Source organism: Fukomys damarensis, unplaced genomic scaffold, assembly GCF_012274545.1.
Source record: "Fukomys damarensis isolate Sample0158 unplaced genomic scaffold, DMR_v1.0_HiC HiC_scaffold_12, whole genome shotgun sequence".
In the NCBI taxonomy this organism is placed as follows: domain Eukaryota; kingdom Metazoa; phylum Chordata; class Mammalia; order Rodentia; family Bathyergidae; genus Fukomys; species Fukomys damarensis.
Genome location: NW_022900924.1, coordinates 17,460,435 through 17,483,400, shown reverse-complemented (window position 1 = coordinate 17,483,400; position 22,966 = coordinate 17,460,435). Strand labels below are relative to the sequence as shown.

Genomic DNA, 22,966 nt, shown 5'->3' with positions numbered 1-22,966 from the left:
AAAAAAAAAAAAAAAAGAATTTTACATTTAGCAAAACATTTTAGGTTTAGATTCCATGAATCTCTGATTACATGAGATATGTTTAAGAACCTGAAGACAAAAAAGCTAATCATCTAATTGCCAAAGAAGCCAGAATGTATATGTAATCAGAAAGCACCTAGAAATGATTGCATAATTATAGTGTGATTTATTAAACACTTTCCTTTGCTTCCCCTCTCCAAACCTAGAAAAAGAGAGGAGACATTCAAGGAATGAACGGAAAACTTGCAAATTTCCGATTAATAAATTTTTACATGTTCTGTTAACACAACAGAACTAAAAATAATTTTAAGGCTTTGGGCCAGGTTTATTTTGCAGTCTATGTACATAGATTACTTAAACCGGAAACCCAGCATTTTAAAAAGTCAAACTAGAATTTGTCATGTGTAATGGAAAGACCTGAAATAAACTTTATAAAGCTCTCTAAGCTGGGAATTTGTAACAAAACCATTATTCACTGAAAATCTCTTATGTGTGCAGCTGTGCATCTGCCAAAATAAGAAAACCATTAAGTCTTAAAAAAAATAACTTGCCACTTAACTGTAAACTGATACTGTACTTTAAAAAATAAAAGCTAATAAACCTAAAACATTTATGACTATAACTTATTTCTTCTTTAGATTTTAACTTCTTGTACGTTTAATAATGTCTTCATTGGCTTGAAGCTAAGAAATTATAATGTATTACTGTTGAAGAAGCATGATGGTGTGTACCTATAATCCCAGTGCTTGAGAAGCTGAGGCAAGAGGATCACTATGAATTTAAGGCCAGCCTGGGCTACATAGTGAGTTCAAGGCCAGCCTGAACTACATAGGGTGACCGTGTCTCAAAAAAAAAAAAAAAAAAAAAAAAAAAAAAAAAAAAACAGTATTAGAAGTATTTCCAAAGAAATTACCCTCTTGTAGAAAAACAAAGACAATGGGCTGGGGATTTAGCTCAGTGGTTCCACTGCCCACTTTGCAAGCACAAGTACCAGAGTTCGATCCCCAGAACCAAACAGATAAATAAATAAATAAATAAATGGCAAAATATGACCCAGCAGTATATCTGGTTCTGCAAATGTTATTTTTGTATATTATGGGATATTAAAGAAGTAGGTTGAGGGCTGGGGATTTAGCTCAGTGGTGCAGGCACCTGTACAATGTCCTGAGTTCTATCCCTGGTACCGGGAAAAAAAAAAAAAAAAAAAAAAGAATTAGGTTGTAAAGGTGGAAAGACCATACCAGTTTTTGTATAATCATTTAAATATTTATGCAAATTGTGCTTCATGACTATCTTAATATCAAAAGATTTCAATGACCAATCTCTCATCGTACTGGATATTGTACAGAATGTTAGCAATACAGATGCCCTACTTTTTAGGTCTTAGATTTAAAACAGTGTACATAATGTACCTCCTCTTTGGGGCTGAATATTCATTTATTTTATTTTTAAAGGTTTAATGAAGAGGCTGGAGGAAGAGATAAAGTTTAATTCATATATAGGAGCTGAAAAACTTTCTAAGGAATTAGAGAACAAGAAAAATGAATTGCATTTTTTGCAAAAAGTGGTTACAGAGCCAGCTATGGGCCATTCAGATCTTCTTGAACTTGAAACTAAAGTAAGTGACAAACATCTTTTATAGGTCCCAATTTCATCTCATCCTCAGTGCTGTGGCATTATGTAAGCTGCTTTCTACATTGTTCCACTGTGACTCTAAAGTTAAGCCATGCTAAGAGTTGACAACTTTTATGAGGAATTGTCCTTTGTGAGGAATTATAGAATGTTAATACTGTTACTTAATCTTCATTATATTATAAAAGCACACTCTTAATAGCTAAGTAACTTGAAGATGTAAATTAATATAAGTTTATGTCTTCATGATATAATGTTTTAGATGGTAAATTTTAAAATATTTTAAACATTATTTTTACTTCTAAGCCTCTATGGCAATTTTATACATAAAAGTTAAATACTTCTGTTAGCCTTTTATATGAGCTTTGGGATTACAAAATTCTGTTGTACTGCTCATTGAAATCTCTTATTTTACAACTTTTTTTGTTTTATTTTGTTTTTAGAGACAAGAGTCTCACTATGTAGTTCAGGCTGGCTTTGAATTCACTATGGAGCCCAGGCTGGCCTCAGACTCTAGGCAATCCTCCTGCCTCAGCCTTCTGAGTGCTGGGATAACAGGTGTGCACCACCATGCCGGGCAACATTTTTGTTCCCTAGAAATAAAACGTATATTTAAAAAAATTAATAATTATCATGAAAGTTGACTAAAAAGTTTGATTTGATAATCCTTAATGTGCTTACTAGTCACTATAATTAAATACATAATTCTGACCTTTTTACTCTTAATTTAGAGTAATAAGAAGTCCAAGTCAGATTTGTCTGAAATTTAAAGTCATAGCATTAACAGAGATCTTAATCTTTCAAATAATAGATATGTTAAAAGCCATGTTTTTTTTTTGTTTTTTTTTTTTCAGCTTTAATTGAGTTTATTGGTACATTTTAGGGATACAGTACAGTTACATTCATTGTTGGGATCTTGTACCTCTACATGACAAGTCTTGATTCTCATTTTTTCCCCTTACCTCTGCCCTCCTTTGATATGATGGCCTGCATGCTTTTGTTGGATTTACTAAGTTTTACTATATTTTGGAAAGGTTTAATGGCTATGATAAATGATAGCTATCAAGGAACCCAGATCATTATCAGCACAGAAGGGTTTTAGATGTCATCAAATCAGCTTTCAGCTGAGTTCATGAATTCTTTGTAGTCAGGCCCTGGGGAATGTTTGTCTGAATTGGCTTTATCACTTACGGTGACTTGCAAATCAAGACCTAGGTGAGGGCTAACTTCAGATTTTTAGAGAGCATCTTTTTAGTAATAATGTATAAATATTTTATGTCAAGTACTTTAGGGTAATTTAGACATGGGTGATTAAGTCCATATAAGTAATGAGAGAGTATAAATATATATCATGAAATTTAAAATTATTTAAAAAACAATAATAACAGTCCCCTCATGAATGGACTTGTTCCTCCCATCCAGTCACTAATGGTAAGAAAGCTGGATTTAGCTTGATGTCACTTAGTTTGCATAATTGTAGTTTTAACATTTTTTTTACTTTGATATTCTCTTAGATAAATGAAGTAAACACACAGATTAATCAACTGATTGAAAAGAAAATGATGAGAAATGAGCCAGTTGAAGGCAAACTCTCACTATACAGGCAACAGGTATGATCACTCTTTGGCCCGTAGAAGTAAATCTGTATTCTGCTTGGTAATGGCATCGTCAATACCACCACGTGTGTTATCTGTAGTCTTAACGTGAGAAGGAAGTAAAGAACAAATGTCCGTCATTGCTAATCTCCAGATTATTGCAAAGAATTAGCGGAAAGACCACAAAAGATATCAGTTCAAGTTTGAAATGCAATACACAAAATAATCTCTAATTTCCTTAGTGTCTGCCAACTATGGTGAAGAGCTGTTTGTATTTATATCTAAATGTGGAATTCTTTTTTCATTCATTTTTGAAATGAACATTTACTTTAGGTAGTATAAATCGAAATACTTAGACTCTTGACTCCTCTCAGTTACCATTTATTTTTTTATTTTTTATTTTTTTCATTGACTTTATTGGTACATTTTAGGTATACAGTACAGTTACATTCATTATTGGGATCTTGTACCTTTACATGACAGGTAAAATACTTAGACTCTTTGGTTGAGTTAAAAACAGTATTTTTTTTTCAGATTTAAAGTTAGTTTGCAAGGGCTTTTGTCTTCTGACAGATTTTATTTTTCTATAAAAGCTATTGATTTATTCACTATAATTTTTCCATCGATTTTTTATTAGGTATATAATATACAAATCCAAGCTTTCATATGTTACACTTCTGATTGCTTTCGTCTAATAGCATTAGTTAATAGTTTTAACATAATATTAAATTATATTGGATGTTTTGGGCATGTTATCTTATTCCTGTCCTTAGAAGGAAAGAATTCATGTTTTTCTAGTAAGTAAGTTCTTGTATTGAACTCAGCTTTCTATGTATATACATTTTTTCCAGTGCTGCTTATCAAACCCAAAGGCCTGCACACACTCGGCAAGTAGTTCTGATATCATTACCTTTTTTTTTTTTTTTTTTTTTTTTTGAGACAAGGTCTCACTCTTTAATTCAGGCTGGCCTTGAACTCACTGTGTAGTTCAGGCTGGCCGCAAACTCATGACAGTCCTCCTGCCTCAGCGTCCTGAGTGCTTGAATTATAGGTGTGTGCCACCATGCCTGGCTGCCTTCTTTATTTTTAAAATGGAATGTTTGCCTATCTTTTCTTTTTTAAAAAAACAGGGAGGACAATGGAATTTTTAAAGACTCACATTAGGGATGATCCTTCTCCTGTCAGATTTGTTGCAGTACATATTTGTATTGTTTCTCTTAATAAGACCATTTGGCTAATATTTTTCTTGACTAGTAGGGTCATGATTCATTCAAGAAAATCCCCCAAGAGTTGCTAGCTAATATAAAATTCTGCCTTTCACGGCTAAAAGCAGGCATTTGGATTGTGTAAAGATCTGCATAGTTGGAGCCACCAATATATTATAGCTCAGTGGCACCATGCCTGCCTGGCAAGCACAGGGTCCTGAGTTCAATTCCCAGTACAAAAAATTCTGTATGGTTCTGGTGAGTCAGTTGTTTGATTTTTGAGCCTGCATTTTATTTATTAGAATGCCCCAAATACAATAGATATTTTAACCTTTCATTTTAAAAGTATGGATATTGAATTTGGTAGGATGACCTGTGTTATAGTTCTAAAAATAAAGCATTCTTGTGTTCTTCCAATGAAAGGAAGCCCACTATGAGCAAAGCAATAGATTTGGTGTTAGTTTCTCTTTACTTAGCTAGAATGTATTTTCATAGCATTGGAGTATTACTTGAGAAGACTTTAATATTTTTGTTTCCCTGTTGAAATGTCCTATATTTTCAAGACTTTTGCTTCCAAATGTTTTTAGGCTGATATTTTAATATATATTATATGTTTGTGCTTGATGAATAATTGATGATTGTGGGCAGGGCAAGGGGTATTGGTTAGGAAAAGCAAAGCTGATATTGAAAAGTCAGCTTGGCAAAATTTTAAAAACAGCCAATTTCACGAGATAATAAAAAGTCAATTACATGTCTTATTTTATATTCGTATTAAATGCTCAATTAGGCATCCATCATTTCTCATAAAAAAGAAGCCAAGGCAGAGGAGCTTCAGGAGGCCAAGGAGAAGTTAGCCAATCTAGAGAGAGAAGTGTCAGTAAAGAGAAACCAAATTCGTGAATTTGATGGCACTGAAGTTTTGAAGGGAGATGAGGTAAGTTGAGGTATCTCATGGGGAAGGGCTATGAGTATTACGTTTCATTTGAAACTATTAATATTTTTTACTTCACAGTGTGAATGTTAACGAGAAGTTAATCTTATTTCATGAAACTTACTTGTTTCTGGACATAGTGGAGCACGCTTGTAGTCCCAGCTACTCTGGAGGCTGAGACAAGAGAATTACAAGTTGGAGACCAGCCTGGGCAACTTACTTGGCCCTGTCTAAAAATAAAAAATTTTGAAAAGGGCTGGGGATAAAGGCTTAGTGGAGGAGCACTTACTTAGCATGTGGAAGGCACTGATTTATTCCCCAATACTGTAAGAACAAACAAACTCTCCCGCAAAACTGGAGTCTTTTTGCAGTAATAAGATATTTTTGAGGTACAATGGGAGAGATTTAGTGATTTTATGCAATAATATTCTGAATTAAGTGAATTTATTATATTGGACTTATTTATTATAAATATTTATAACATTGAAACAAAACTAGTAGAAAGTACATTTATCTTTGTTGGTAAATTCCATAAAGGTCTAGGAAAATATTGTTACTAAGTTTTTTGTCAGTAATGTGTATTTGGTAAGTGGGGCTGGTGCAATTAAAATGACCTTATTATGGATGCTTTACAAGTTTTAAAAATACAGTTAGATATTGTATTGTTATGTACCTTAAATTTCGAACAGTACTTTAACAGCTCTTGTGTTTATCTTCTGTCAAATTCATAGGATTACCATAGCAGGACAAATAATTTGTTTATTGATAACTAAGCTCAGGCACGAAAAATATAATTCCTCATCCCCTTTTTATAAAGTGGCCTCAAGAATGACTTAATGAATAAAGCTAAGTAGTTGGCTCAGCTCAGTAATTTTTTTAGCAAATCAAACAATAGATTATATTTGAGCTCCTGCATATTGCTTGTATGCTACCAACTCATGCAGTCTTTTAAATATTTTTTTTTATTAACTGTAGACCTCAGCAAAAGCTATTTGAAAAACTCCTCATGACTAAACCTCATTTTTGGCTTTGAGAAGTTAATGAATTTGTACGTTAAAAATTGGCAGTGAAATTTCACTGTGCCAAACACAAAGGAATTGTTCTTGTGGTACCATTTTTCTCTGTGGTGCTTCTGATTGAACCTCCCAATGCGCCTTTTATCGCGTAGGAGAAGTCGTAGATTTAGAAAGGCAACTCTTGATTGAAATATTTCTTTGGTCTTTTTAACATCTACTTTAAGATTGTCCCAAGATGTGGGAGTATTTTAAATGACACTCAGAAGCTAAAGCATGGGCTTCTTGACATCTTTGCTGTTGAGGGGGAGGGATAGATTAATTATGCAGCACTTTGCTTTATAGGAGACCATGCTACTTCTAAGCATATTTATCTTTTCTTAAGAAAATGCTGTTCAATTGACAGGAAGTCCTGATTGCTCTGGCCACATTTGGTACAAATGGTGCTTTCTAGTTCAGTGTTGGATGTTCTGTCTGTGCAAGTGTGAGGGAAAAGAATCCAGTGCCAAGTTATTAGCCTTTAATATTGAGAAATTATGGTGAGTAAAAGTGTCTGATGACATACAAAAGAATACTTTTTCAGGAGAAAAAGATAACTTTGGAAAGGATATGGTCAACTTAATCTTTGAGTAATTTCTGATGAGAAACTGGAACTGGTAAGTTATTTGGCAGTTACCTAAAGGAACAGAAGGTATTGGGGAACATGATGCATAATTTTATAAAGAACAAATCTTGGTAGACCAATTTTATTTTCAGCTTTGATAGAGTGATAGGCCATATGGACAAAACGGAAGAAGTTTGTTGTACTCAACATTATATAAGATTAGCTGGACTTCATTGAAGCTTCTGACTTGGTATCACATGGTAATCACCAAAAAGTCAGGGCCTTTGCCACTTATGTGTTGAGATAGTTGCTAAGAGAGTACTGAGAAATGGTGGCATGGGTGTCTGGAAAGAATGCTTTTCCAGGAGTCACATACAAGATGAGGAAAGGGGGCTAACACTTACTGAGCACTTTTTATACAAGGTTCTACGATAAATGCTTTTACAGACATATGCTGCTTGGCTTCTTACAAGACATGCTATTATCATTCCTGCTATATAACTGAGTGAGGCACAGGGAAATTATACAATCACACAGCTAGTAAGTAGCCAACCTGAGAGTTGGGTTTCCCTTTTTTTTTGGTTTGTTTGTTTGAGATAGGATCTCACTATGCAGTACAGGCTGCATAGTATATGTACTGTGTAGCCTAGGCTGGTCCTGAACTCATGGTAATTCTCCTGCCTCAGCGTCCTGAATGCTATAATCACAGGCATGTGCCACCATGCTTGGTCTCTTCCACATTTCTATTGACCTTGAACAAATTACTTTTCTGACATGTTTCTGTCTGAATGTGAGGGATTGCTATTCACTGTCAGATTTGGTATCACAAGACAGTTTTTTGTTTCATTAAAAATGCATGAAATAATGGCCATCATAGCTTTTGACAAACTCAAAGGCTTAGTCAACACCTAACATCTGGTATCTGAAGTAATCATTCTCAAATGTGGTCGCTGCATGCACGAGAGGCTGTGTGGCGGAGAGGTTCAGGCTGTAGAACTGAGTTGTTTTGAGTGCAAATCCTGATTTGCTGCTTTTCAGCTGCGTGACCTTGAGCAAGTTTTTTAATCTGTTTGTGCTCAGCTGTAAAATATTCTTACAATTGGGATAGAATTAATGTGGGGATTACTGAAATTAGTGCTGGGGTTCTTAGAACAGCCCTAAGAACATAGTAAACTCAATGAAATTTGTATGTCATTGTCACCTGAATAGAATTCAGAAGCTAGAAATACAGTTTACAGACAGCTTCAAAATCAAAATCATCATTTCTCAGACTGACAGCAACTCAGTATGTTTGTCTTGTATCTAGATGTCCCCCCAAAGCCTCATGTGGTCATAGCAGGGGGTTTTTCAGAGGTGGCTGGATCCGGAGTGTGTGACTCTGGGACTGATTCGTGGTGCAGTGCTAGGGTCAAGGGCATGAGGATTAAGGGTGTGAGTGCTGCCCGCCCTAAGTATTCTGGATAAGATAAAAGGGACAGAAAGAGCTGTGCTCATCCCTTGTTGCTCTGCTACTTTCTGCCCACCATGAGCTGTTTCTCCTCTGCCATGCTGCTTTGGAGCCAGCCCTTTATGGACTGAAACCTCTACAAACTGTCAGCTAAATAAACTTTTCCCCCTTTGACTTTAGGTGTGGGGTGTTTTGTCTCAGCAATGAGAAAAGTAAGTAAGACACAGTAAAAATATGAAATAATTTCTCTTTAGGAATAGTTTACACAGATTCAAGATGTAGTAAGATCTCTGATAAGAGCTACTTACATAGCCATTCACTGAGCTGTTCACTGTGTGCTTAGTCCTCAGTACTTTTTGGGGGGGTTGTGGTGCCAGAGATTGATCTTAGGACCTTGCACTTGTGAGGCAGGTGTGGTACCACTGAGCTAAATCCCTGGCCCCTAAGCTAAATCCCCGGCCTGGTCCTTAGTACTTTAGAAACATCTTCTGGGTGGTTGCATAGTAATACGACTATCTAATGCCACAGAATGCTATACTTAAAAGTGGTTAAAACACTAAATTTATTTTTGTATCATACAGTCTATCCTAATTTATCCTCTCAAAAAGCCTATGAACTAAATTATCTCTGTTTTGTAATGGAGAAAACAGAGACATTTAAATAACTTGTCTAACGTCACACAGTTAGCATGCTGCCAAGCAGACTTGAACACAGATCTGAATGCTTCTGCACCTGTGTTCCTAGAAGAATACAGTGCTGTCCTGACATCTCTAAGGTGCTGTTAGAAAGGGTAAATTTTAGGAGTCAGGACTACTTTGTGGATGTCATTAATTGGAAATGTCCGTTTATTAAAACTGTATGGGCCGGGTATGGTGGCGCATACCTGTAATCCCAGCACTCGGGAGGCTGAGGCAGGAGGATTGCTGTGAATTTGAGACCAGCCTGGGCTACATAGTGAGTTCCAGGTCAGTCTCAACTACATAGTGAGACCCTGTCTCAAAAAGCCAAAAAAAAAAAATTATTTTCTTAGAGACAGAGATGTATGGGGGGGGGCTACAAGGGGATCAAACTCAGGACCTTGTACTTGCAAGGCAGGTGAGGTGCCACTGAACTAAATCCCCAGCACTATATATATTTTTAGCCAATCTAGTCTATACTGATTTCTTTTTCTTCACATCAGTACTTGGGAAGTGATAAAGATTATGTTTAGAAATTACACTCAGCATTATACAGAATTGGTAATTATGAACTTTTTAAATATCTTGTTTGTTTTTTTGTTTTTTTGAGACAGGGTCTCACTGTGTAGTTCAGACTGACCTGGAACTCACTGTGTAGCCCAGGCTGGTCTCGAACTCACAGTGATCCTTCTGCCTCAGCCTACCAAGTACTGGGATTATAGGCCTGCACCACCATACCTGGCTCTTGAAGGTTTTTTTATAATTTTGCAGCGGGTGGGTGGGGGACCAGGGATCAAACTTGGTACCTTGCGCTTGTGAAGCAGGTGGTAGAACCACTGAGCTAAATCCTCGGCCCTTTCTATAAATTTTTTTTTTTTTTGAGAGAGTCTCACTGTCAGTTCAGGCTGGCCTTGACCGCACAGTGTAGCCCAGGCTGGCCTTGAATTTGGGGCAGTCCTCTGTCTCAGTTTTCTGAGTGCTGGTATTATAGGTATGCACCACCACACCTGGCTTTAGCATGAGGATTTTCGTATTGGACTTTAAGTATTTTCTAATTAAGTTAAGATCTGATTGAGTTGATAGTCTCAAAAAATTTTGACTGCTGTTATCTCTGAAAGAAGTCACCTTTGATCCAGATCAATTTGTCTTTCTTATCAGTAATTTAGATTATTATTAATAATAAACATATACTTACAATGTACCAGATACCATACTATACTTATTATCACTTTTATTTCATTGTACAACTCTGAAATACCCCGTTTTTACAGATAAGGGAATTGAGGCACTTAGAATTTAATCTAATTTGACCAAGATCACCTGTCTGGTATTCAGAATTCAAATTCCAGAGTCCTCAAAAACTTGCACACAACAAAAAGAAAGAATAGCCAGATGTTGGAACTATAATTCAAAATCATCTTGGTAGATAAGCACTCTATGCTTAAACAAAATACACTTAATTGGATTATAGGTATAATGTAGAATTCAGGTTTTGTTTACCAGCTCTATAAATACTGGTTAGTAATGCTGCTGTGTAAAAAAAAAAGTAAAATAGTTTAAAAATGTGATGTCTGTTGGATATAGTGACACATGCCTGTAATCCTAGTACTCGGGAGGCTGAGGCAGGAGGATCAGAAAAATTTAAAAAAGGTGATACCTACCAGAGGTGGTGGTACACGGTTCAGTACGCGGAAAGCTGATGCAGGAGGATCACAATGAGTTTGAGTCAGCCTGGGCTACATAGTAAGTTCAAGGCCAGCCTGAACTACACAGTGAGACCCTGTGTCAAAAAACAAAACATCAGGGGGCCAGGGATTTAGCTCAGTGGCACCATGCCTGCCTTGCAAGCACAAGACCCTGAGTTTGATCCCCAGTACTGGAAAAAACAAAAAACACATCAATAAGAACAACAAAAATGATACCATGGGCCAGGGATTTAGCTCAGTGGTTCCACTGTCCGCTTTGAAAGCACAAGGATCTGAGTTTGATTAAAAAAAAAAAAATGTACTGTCAAATTATGCCTGAAATATTATTTCACATTTTTATGCCTGAAATATTATTTCACATTTTTGTCTTATGTCTTAAGAGAAATATAGTCATTCCAGAGTCCCAGATGAGAATGACTAACATGGATGCAAAGTCTAAAATCTTTCTGGAAAGAAGGAAAAAGTAGTGTGCAGAAAAGATTTAGCATAGCAGGCCTCGGACTCCTACCCTTAGAAAGGTCCGCTAGCAGAGACACCTTTGGCTGGTATCTGGGAACTTGGATTTTGGAATAATTTCCACCATTTCCTGATAAAAGTTCACTGTGCCTAAAGTGTATGAAAAGTCTGGTTTATGTTGAGCACCTGCTTCTGGGAGTCTAGCATTTTGGTATGGGATAGGCATGAGGTGCCTACATGATTGGCATCGGGTCAAAACTCTGAACCTTAGATCTTAGTGGCTTCCCTGGTAGCAGCATTCACATGTGTTGTTAAAACTCATTAGTGGATGATAGCACCCGTTCATGGTTAGCAGGCACAACTGTGACTCTAGTTGTCAATGAAAGGGTGCTGCCATCTGTGTGCTCTTTGAAAGATAGCAGGGGATCTTAGCTCAAGTGGCACCTCTTCCAGGAAGTACACACAAGTGCTGTTTTCCTGTCCCACCCCTGTTCTCCGATCCTCTGGGACAGACTATCCTAGCGCTTTCTCTTGCCTGTCTTCATACACAGGACTCCTGAGGTCACTGCTTCAGTTTCTGCCTCCTGCCACAGAGGTAACAGTAATCTCTGTGATGGCAGGGCTATAGCTTATTGCCTACAATTTATTTAATACAGGTGCTTGGAACTAAAGTGTGTTAACTAATATATGTGTGTGTGTAATTTTTAATCAGAAAAGTGATAGTAGGGCCAGGGGTTTAGCTCCATGGTGCCACCACCTGTGTGGCAAACACAAGGTCCTGAGTTCAATCTCAGGTACCACAAAAAAAAGTAAAAATATTAAAAATATATTGGGATTTCTTTGTAGGTTTCCATTGATAATAAAAATTAATTATATATAGCTCTTTATCCTAATCACAGCTTTATAGTTCATTATATACATAGTTACTTTTAAATACCTGACCACAAATATAGTTTATCCTTTAGTCTGATAGCCTCCAGTCACTTGTACTATGATTTTTGCTGTGCAACAATATAAAGTTGAAGACTTTACCTCAGTGGAAGATGAAAAAGAGCCTGTGTCTCTTTTAGTAGTGCCTGTAGCAACTGATTCTTACATCTTAGTCACCTTGATATCTCTAACTCTATTTTAACAATTTGGAGAAGTTGCCAGGTGTGGTGGCACATGCCTGTAATCCCAGCATTCAGGAGGCTGAGGCAGGAGGACTGCCATGAGTTCAAGGCCAGCCTGGGCTCCACAGTGAATTCAAGGCCAACCTGAAGTGCATAGTGAGACCCTGTCTCAAAAAAAAAAGCTCTTTCTATAAGTGGCCTGAGGGCTGGGGGTTTAGCTCAGTGGTTCCACACTGCCTGCCTTGCAAGCAGAAGGACCCAAGTTTGATCCCTGGTACCAGGAAAAAAACAAAACAAAACAATAGACTGTTAAAAAGAATTATGGTAAATATAAGTGGCCTCAGGGGACTTGTGAAAATGGTTCACTATTCTCTTGACCCAGAAAACCCCACAAAATCATGTAAATCAAGAGGCTTAAATCTTTGTGTTCACTGTAAAAACACCCATGAAACTGCCCAGGCCATCAGGGGGGTCTGCATATCTGAAAGGCCACCAAGTGTCTGAGGAAGTCACATTAGAGAAGCAACGTGCGCCGTTCCGGGGTTACAGTGGTTGAGGTGGGACAAACCGTGGGGCTGGACACAGGGACAGTGGCCCAAAAAGAGTGCTGAATTTTTGTCGCACATGCTCAAAAATGCAGAAAGTGATGCTGAATTTACGGGTTAGACGTAGATTCTCTGGTCGTTGAACACATCCAGGCGGACAAAGCACCCGACAAGCACTGACTGCCACACACTTACAGAGCTCATGGCCAGAGTAGCCCATGTGTGAGCTCCCCCGCCACGCTGAGATGCTCCTGACTGAAAAGGGACAGACTGTTCCTAAACCAGAGGAGGAAGCTGCGCAGAAGAAAAAGATATCCCAGAAGAAACGAAAGAAACAAAAACGTATGGCACAGGAATGAATCAGGCATAAAATAAATGCAAAAGCCCACCTTCCCAAAAGAAAATTGGAAAGAGTTAAAAAAAAAAAACAAAAGAAACATGAAGTGAATCATCCCCAGTGAGGTAGTGCTAGTACCTTCTCAGTGCTTTCATTTAAATGAATGTTAGGTCTGAACTTTTTTTAATAAACAGATAAACTTCTGGTTAAGGTTCCATTGGCACCTCATGCACCGAGAGGTCACCCTGGCCCGTGGTGTACCAAGGGTATAGTCCATTGTGTTTTCTCCTCCAGCCCTTACAAGAAGCTCAGCTGTTTTGCAGTTATAGCTAACTGAAAAATGTGCTTGGTCAAATAATATTTATAACCAGCTTGAGAAAGGGCCAGCCAATTCATTCTACAGCTACCGACAGAAATCCTAGAGCTAAATTGGAAAGATTATGAAATCATCTTTAAATACTTCAAAGAGAAGCACAATGAAGATAAGGGAATCCTGGCAAGATTTGCTGCAGCTGTCAGGTCCCAAGAAATTAGGGATTCAAATTTTGACACTTGTAATTGAAACATCCGCCCTTCTCAGTGAGCCCAGGCAAACCTATAATATTTTTAGAACTTTTCAAATCACATTGTGCTCTTCAGAGTTCAAAATAGGACCAGAGAGTCCTAAAATTTTTCAAGAGATGGAACAAAAATCAAGTAAATTTGGCTCGATTCACTGTAATAGAAGTAGTATATTACACATGCAGTTTAGGTAGTGGCACAATTTTAACCCCCAAATTTAGGACTTCATAGATCTGTTTTTTTTTCCTCAGGGCATTAACTGTTTGAGCAGCAGTTGAAACAGCCATCAGAGATAATAACAGCTGTGTGGTGGTGACTTGATTTATAATAGAAACAGAGATCTCAGAGGGTCTGATTAACTGTGTTTTCCAGATGAATATTCCTGGGCTCCCACTTTCATTTGAGACATATTTGTACCAGCATATTTCGTATGGCTTGTTATAGATTCTCAGAAACAGAAGCAGTTAACTAGACACTACCATCTGTAGATATTACCTTGTTCATGTTTGGTGTGCTGAGATTTTCTCATTTAAAGTTAAAAATGTAATACAGCTTGGTAAAGGTTAGAATAGTATTTGTATGTTTATCTAGCACTAGTTATGGGTGTCTAGAAAGATGTCACTTTAACAGTAGGCAGAGGTTGTCTTGATCATTTTCTCTTGCCTTAGAGAAGATGGAAGCTCTGAGTCCAGATGATTTGTTGGAACACGATGTGAAAAGATGGCTGTTTTAGGTCTTTTGCAAGTCTGAATTCAGACAGAGCACAAAACCCTGAATGGGCAGAAAAATTAGGTACTCTAGGTATATTCATGCTATTTTTAAATAGTGGATTTTTTTTTTTTTTTTTTTTTTTTTTTTTTTTGTACTGGGGATCGAAATAGTGGATGTTATTTCCTATCTCCTCAGCTACCTCTACCTCAGGCCTATTAGTGTAGTTTCTGTGAATATAAATTGCTTGATGAAATAACTGACAAGTATTTTTATATGGTGTTTTGTACAGTCCTCCCAGCTAATTACTTTGAAAATAATTTTCGTGATAGACATTAAGGCAGAATAATTGCAGCAGGCATAGAGATTTTTGTTTTCACGTAAATATCCAGGATGATGTCTGGAGTCCAGTAATTCTTTTGAGTTCTCAGTAAGCATAAAAAGCATTAAGGAAATGAGCTGCCACATCCATTTTAAAAGGTAGTCCAGATTTTGATCATTACTCATAAAGGTTCTGAAACACATTAAGTGGATAAAAGGAAAGGGAACATCTGTCGAATTCCATTTTGATCTCAGAGGAGCTGAGTCTGTAAAATTGGTCCTAAAGCCAGAAGCTAGCACAGTAAAACATTAATCCATTACCAAAACTAAACACAAAGTTAAAACTTAGAGTTTCACTTAATTGAGTACTCTGTCAGCACCTACTGGCATACACTGCAAAGCATTAACTGTATTGCTCTAAGCATCTAAAATGATAGCTGTGCTTTCATAAATGACAAGCCAGATTCATATATATCTTGGTACAGATGATTAATAATAGCCACTATAATGACACAATGTTTGATCTGTTATACTGTACAATGAGAAGCTTTAATCTTAATGTTCCAAGGATTTCTTGCTTATGTACTATGACTTCAAAAATTATTTTTCCTAGCCAGGGATGGTGGCACACACCTATGATCCCAGCAGGAGGCTGAGGCTAGAGGATCGCAAGTTGGAGAACATCCTGGGCAACTTAATGAGACCCTGTCTCAAAATAAAAAATTAAAATAAAAAAATAATTTTAGGGCTGGAGATTTAGCTCAGTGGCCCTGCACCTGCCTTGCAAACACAAGGTCCTGAGTTTGATCCCCGGTACCAAAATAATAATAATAATGATAATATTTTTTAAAATGAAAAAGTTCTGGGAATGTAGCTCAGTACTAAGGCCCTGGGTTCACTCTTCCATATTGGAAAAAATAAACTTTAAAATAATTGTTGTTTTGTTTTTCTTTGAGACAGGGTCTCATTATGTAGTTGAGACTGCCCTGGAACTTACTATGTAGCCCAGGCTGGTCTCGAACTCACAGTGATCCTCCTGCCTCAGCCTCCTAAGTGCTGGGATTACAGGTGTGTGCCATCATGTCCAGCTAAAGTAGTTGTTTTAAAAATAATTCATTGTAAATTAACTTTAAAGTTTAGTTCCTTTGAAATTTATTTTTTAAATATTCCTTTCAAATTACTTTTAAATATCTCTCTTAAATATTCTTAATTTTTAATGACTAAGCAAAGAACTTCCAGCTTTTGTTTTTTAAACATTATTTAACAAGAAAAACATTCAAATTTTAAAAAATTAGGATGGATTAATTTTCACTGAAATAAGCCACTGAAAATATCAGCTCCTTTCATATAGTGTGAACTAAGGCAGCAGTTCCTGTTAACAGAATTATATATAATTGATATTTTTACCTATTTAGTGACATAGCAATGTAAAAATCATACAGCTCCCATTGATATCTTCCTCCCTTCCAGAGTGTGTTCATATAGTTGCTTTTAGGTCAGTACTTAGGCTTTACAAAAATCAATCATATCTTGAAATTGTATCTACAGCTACTCAGATTAGACTTTTAAAAACAATTCTTCTGAATGAGCATGGAAATGATCAAGGTATATTATATGAGCATACAAATATGGCAGAATGAGATCCATTCTTTAACATACAATAAAAAAGAGATTTGAAATTTTAAAACTTTTAGAACACCATCCAAATATTTCCCTAATTTTTCTTCTTATAATTTATTAGCAGAAATGAATTACAAGCAACAGAGTATACCATTGTTTTAATTGTTGGTAATTGCCATCTTAAGAGCTCATGAAGCAAGATATGGTTATACTGACAGATTTGTGAATTAAAAAAAAAAACTTTTCAAAGTTTTTGTCTGTCTTTGCTTTCAAGTTATGACCAATTCACAGCAGTTTGAAAGATGATAAAATACTAAGCAAAGAGCCCACTAAAATAAAATCAGGATTAATTTTACCTGTTACATTCCTTTTTCGAAAGTAATGAAATTCATTTATTTATTGCTTTTTTGAGACAGGGTCTCACTGTGTAGTTCAGGCTGACCTTGAACTTGCAGTGATTCTCCTGCCTCAGCTTCCCAAGTGATGGGATTACAGGTGTGCACCACCCCTATGACATTCTTAAAGTAAAAATTAGAGTAAATGTAAACTGAGCAGAGTGGCACATGCCTATAATTCTAGCGCTCTGGGAGGGTTCAATGCCCAGTGCCACTAAATAAAGTAATAAGTCTAATATATTACCAGGTAACACCCTACAGGATGAGTTGGAACAAATGCAGCATTTCACAGATTCATTTACAGATCAGGCATGAAAGTGTTTAGATAAAGCATCTTACAGTGGTGCCTCGATTCACAAATAGTTCTTTCCATGATTCTGGGGGAAACAGCCACATTCGTGTTGCTGCAGAAAAGATAGTCGTGGTCATGTTCACTACTCGATGCAGGATTAGCAAACACAAACAAGATTTTGCCAAACACTTCTGTTTGCAAACCGGGTTGTTCTCATATGAAAGTGTTCAATAACGGAGTCACTGCTGTATTTTCACACTGTTGAATGTAGAACCTTTAAGAACAAACATCTCCAGGAGTAGTGGTGCTTGCCAGTAATCCTAGCTGCTACTTGGAAGGCTGAGTTAAGAGGATCACAAGTTTGAGCCCAGCCCGGGCAATTTAGTGAGACCCTGTCTCAAAATTATAAAATGAATGAATGAGTGAAGAATGAGTCTACAGCTCAGTACGATGCAGGTTCTGTCTCCAGTACTGCAGTACAAAGAAACAAGTGTAAAGCAATATGTAATTTATGACAGCTGGCTAGGCACTCAGGATGGAGAAAGAGACTTTCAGATTTTGAGGTAAACTAGAATTATTTTCTGCAATCACAAGCTCTTTGCTGTTTGCATAAGGAAATGCAGCTGATTTTTTGCTTGACTTTATATTTATACACCCAGTAAACTTGCTAAATTCTCTTTATTAATAAAAGCCAGGTGTGGTAGTGCACGCCTGTAATCCCAGCACTTGGGAGGCTGAGGCAGGAGGATCTCTGTGAGTTCCAGGGCAGTCTAAAATACATAGTGAGACCCTGTCTGAAAAAAAAATTAGTTATGAATCTTTAATTTATTTTTAGTTTTTCCACAAAGATGATAATGTGTGAATAATGAAAATTTTCTCTTTCCAAACCTTGTAGCTCTTATTTTTTCCCTTGCTACCTTGCTTCATTCCTTCAGTACAGCAGTGAATAGAACTCTGTATCTATGTGTGTATATATTTGCACTCACACATGGGTCTGTAACTCTTCATTTGTGTAAATATGTTATTAAACTATGGATTCTAACCAAATCCTCTACCTTAGCATTCTTTCTACCTGTCTCCCATTGCTAGTTTTCTGTCATCGAGAAATCTGACTCTCCCTTTCCCTGTTGTGTTTGCTTACTTGCTGCTAACTTTTCCCTCAGTTCAGCCAACCTACTAATTACTGAGGCTTCTTCCCGCATACACAGACTCTGTGCCCTTTCCTCACCACTCCATCTTCTCCTTCAGTGATGTTCGCCACAGCTTCCTGCCACCCCCTCGCCCACTGTGTCTGCAGCTGCCATGCCCGCTAGCCCATGTCTTCACATGGTTCCTCAGCCGCCAACTCCATCCATGCCCACCCTTGGCCCTTTGGCCCACAGATTGACACTTCCATGGCCCACCCACTGCCCCTTACGCTTCCACTAAGTAACCCTGGTGCACCCTCTGCTCGATCCCAACAGCCCATCATGTGCCTGCAACCCTTGACCCCGGGACACGCTGGCCCACGGCTCTGCAGCTCCCAGCCCCTCACTGCCCTCTACTCCAGCCGCCACTGTTGCTCCTGAACCAGGGAGGGAGGGAAGAGGCGGAAGGGGAGGGAAGGCTGTTCCGAGGGCACCATAGATGCCACGTGTAACCATGCTGTCACTCTGGTGGCTAACTGGACTGTGTACTTATGTTTGCTTGTATTTTAGAATATCTTCAATTTTCATTTCTAATATAGTAAATATTGATAGGCAGAATCAACATAAATAAAATCTCTTTGAGATCCTCAGTGATTTTAAGAACATGTATTCCTGAGATCAGAAAGTTTGGGAATTGCTATTTACACAGGAAAAGGACAAATACTTTAATAAAATGTGGGTTAAAGACAAGCACATCATTTTGTTTACAATAAGCATTATGAAAAAGTGGAATTTCCTAATAAAGAAATACAAATGAAAACTAAGGTATTATTTTGCTTGCTTATCAGATTGGTTATAAAAGTATTATAAATAGTCTTTTGAAGGGCAGTTGGGCAGAATGTATCAGAAGCCTATGTTCCCTTTGACCATTTCTGGAAAAATGCTCTACAGAAATTATTGAGTGTATCTGAAGATTCAGTGTGTTTATCATGCTCTTCTTGTGCAGTATTGAACATTCAGAAATAAGGGCTGGGGATTTAGCTCAGTGGCACCATACCTGACTTGTAAACGTAAGGTCCTTAGTTCAGTCCCCGGTACCAAAAAAGAAAAAAAATGTACACACACACACACACACACATACATATTCGGGAAAATTTTTAAAAAAGAAAAATCCAAATGATACATAGAACTGTCCAATGTTGGGGGGAGCATAGTCAATGTGTTTTCTGTCTTCTAATTAGTTTGGGGCAGTAGCGCCCAAATACTCAGTGGCACCTGTGACTTACCTTTGGGAAACTGGGATTAATCTGACCTGGTTACCCTTCCTTGTATAAGTAGGTACAATAATGTCAAATAATAACCCATCTGCATAGAACACATTAATAATTTGTGGGTTTGTTCTTTCACCAAAAACATTTCTGTCTTGTTGCTTTTAAAAATAGTGCTGGAGCCCAGCAAGATAGAAAAGGGAAAATTGGCCTAGATATTACCAAGGATAGCAGATGAACAGGGTTGATTTCATTTTGGGCACTTTGCCCAGGACACTTTTAATAGAACATATAGTTACTCTAGGGATTCTTATTCTGGTTATATCAGGCTTACACATTTATTCTATAAAAGGAAAAATTGGAAGTTATCAGACTCCAGGTACATTGGTATGACTTCAAATTTTTAGAGTGGTTTCTGTGATCCTGCCATTGAAAATTTGATGTGTGGATGCTTAATTCCTAAATATTAAATTTCATTCAATCATGGATAGAAACATGTTTTGAACTTCTCTAAAATACAACGTGTTCTTTGATTTTTTTTTTCAAAGCTTAAGTCAAGTGTATAAAGATATCTAAAGTAGGAATAGGATTATTTTTATGTGATCAATTTTTTATCTCCTTATTTTTAAGACATTTTTGTATAATCAGGAAATAAATCTTCAATGGAAAATACATTTTGGAAATGCTGTACAACTTTACTACCTATAATTTAGAATTATTTTGTTGTTGTTGTTGTTGTTTTTTTTTTTTTTTTTTGGTACTGAGGCTTGAACTCGGGTCCTTGCTCTTGCAAGGCAGGCCACTGAACCACTGAGCTAAATCCCCGGCCCCTAACTTAGAATTATTGATCTTATAGTTAACCTTAAAAATTAGAAGGAAAAATACAAATATGATAATAGAGTTTGCATTGGGACAGTTGCTTTGAGTGAATTTTTCTTTCTCTGTTTTCCAAAATTTCAGTAACATGTTAATTGCTTTATTATTTATAATATTATTTATAACCTCTTACCCCCCAAAAAGTAACTTAAAGCATTGAGCATTAAAAAGGCTGAGATTCTCAAGTAATTAAATTATCTCTTATTAAGTAATAAGGTAGCTTGCTTGCTCACTGTGTGTGTGTGTGTCCAACCTTCTACTCTAGCATTACACAACATCCTAAATCCTTTTTCATTTTTATTTTGAAACAAGGTCTTGTTCAGTTGACCAGGCTGAACTCGAACTTCCAGTATTCCTGCCTTAGCCACCTGAGTAGCTAGAATTACAAGCATGTACCACTGCATACAGCTTGTTTTGATTTGGAGTGATGTGTTTCAATCTGCAAAGTTCTTACTACAGAAATTTCTGTTATAATGTAGTTATATCAGTAGGTAAAAGAAGGGCCCGGAATGTAGCTCAGTGGCGCCGTGCCTGCCTGGTAAGTGGAAGGTCCTGAGTTCAAAACCATGTTCTGGGAGAAAAAAAAAATTACCCAAACAGTATATAAGATATACCCTGAGAAGATTTATAGTCATCATCTCCCATTTTTCTTCTTTATATAGGATTGAGTTTAGTATATCTAGAATGAATAGGTATATGTAAGGTCTTAGACTATTTAGATGAGTCCAAAAAATTAAAATGTACACTAATTTTTTGAGATGGCCTCTCTGTTTTGCCCAGGCTGTCCTTGAACTTGTGATATTCTGAGCCTTCTGAGTAGTTGGGAGTGTCACTGTACACCACCTCACCTGTTTCACATAATGTTTTAACTAAGTAGTCTTTCCAACTTTTCTAATAAAATAAACATTATATACTTGCAACACATGTATTGGTAAGTAGAGAAGGAAAATTGAGGTTATCTATGATACTTAGCTGCTTCTCTTGTACTTATTAGATTACTTTTTTTTTTTTTTACAGTTCAAACGATATGTCAGTAAACTTCGAAGCAAGAGTACAGTTTTCAAAAAGAAGCATCAGATAATAGCTGAATTTAAGGCTGAGTTTGGTCTTTTGCAGAGAACGGAAGAACTTCTTAAGCAATGTCATGAAAATATTCAGCATCAGTTGGTAATATGGTATTATCTTGGGCTGCTGTTACTAAAATGCCAGGAGATTTATGGGTTACAGCTTTCTACTATGGTCATTATTTTTACTGGAAAACCCATAAAGTTATTTGTATTCTCTGATTAATTATAGAGATGTCATAAAAGCTGATTCATTTATTTTTAATGTAGCAGTAAGCACTGCCCTTTTAAAATATGTGTGCTGACTTTGGGATTATTAATAGAAGTTGAAGTCCAAGTAGGTTTTTCTTTTGATTAGTTAATTTGAGTAAAATTATCATTCCAAAAGAGTGACTGTAAAGCATTTATAATATTGTGGCCTCCTGGGCAGAAATCTCTAAACATGCACTTCTACGGGACTCTGGAAAGAAATTTCTGGGGCGGGTGGTGGTGGAAGGTCTCTGTGGACTGTCCTTGTGTGTTTCTCCATTGTCCGAAGAGTTGAACCCACAGCAGTCCAGCAACAACACTATTGTCACTGCACACCAGCCCCTCTGTGTTCCTTGGTTGGATTTATTTTTTCTTTCACCCTTGGGGTAACTATTTCATCAGGATGGTGCTTTCTAGCCAGCAGTAATCTGGGAGAATAAATGGCATTCAACCAATTGCCATTCGTTTTAGCTGACAGTGTGAATTTTGCCATTTCATGCTGACAATTACTGTTGGCTTCTAAAGAATTCAAGATTGAGAATATACTGTGAATCAAACATGAATCCTAATAGCTAAGCTTTAAAATTGATAGTAGTAACTACATAATTGTTCATGTTTCCCCTCCTTTGTTAGTTATAGCTTCTGTTATCCTGCTTTTTTGTTTGTGTGCTTTTGTCAGAGATTACAACACAAACTCTTGAGTTGTCTTCCCTAAAGTTTTATCTTTACAATGTCCTAGGCAATGCAAGAACCTTACAATCCCCTAAATCCATTTACCTGCTTCCAATATTTTGTGTAACTGTGGAAACTTATCTTTAATTCTTAATATTTAATTTTTTTTTTTTTTTGGTTTTTTTGAGCCAGGGTCTAGCAGTGTAGTTTAGGCTGCTCTTGAATTCACAGTGATCCTCCTGCCTCATCTTCCTTAGGATTACAGGGAAGCACCACCACACCTAGCTATGATTTAATTTTTGCGTGGCATTATATTCAGTGTTATTCTGGATTTATTATTATTTTATTTTACTATTTTCAAGGCTCGTCCCTTCCTGCATCAACATTTTTCTCCTAGGATCTGTCTGATGAGCTCCTCTTCAATATCTTGTTTGGTGTAGGTCTGCTGGTGACACATCCTCTCAGTTGTATTTTTTAAAAAATATCCTTATTTTGTATCTCTGAGGTTTCTTTTTTTTTTTTTTTTTTTTTT

The 22,966-nt window shown here is 36.8% G+C and overlaps 1 protein-coding gene and 1 pseudogene across 5 annotated transcripts in view; both read left to right on the top strand.

Annotated features, from left to right (window-relative positions):
* The window catches only part of Ift81 (intraflagellar transport 81), a 78,530-nt gene that overhangs the window by 16,386 nt on the left and 39,178 nt on the right, over positions 1-22,966 (top strand). For 4 of the 5 annotated variants that reach the window (XM_033762449.1, XM_010604415.2, XM_010604416.3 and 1 more), the window contains exons 9-12: positions 1,476-1,639; positions 3,168-3,263; positions 5,241-5,387; positions 21,467-21,616. In XM_033762449.1, the coding sequence (XP_033618340.1) occupies positions 1,476-1,639; positions 3,168-3,263; positions 5,241-5,387; positions 21,467-21,616 (557 nt within the window). The remainder of the gene's footprint in view (positions 1-1,475; positions 1,640-3,167; positions 3,264-5,240; positions 5,388-21,466; positions 21,617-22,966) is intronic. The other variant, XM_033762448.1, reaches the window with a different exon arrangement.
* On the top strand, positions 12,689-13,327 carry LOC104848435 (annotated as a pseudogene).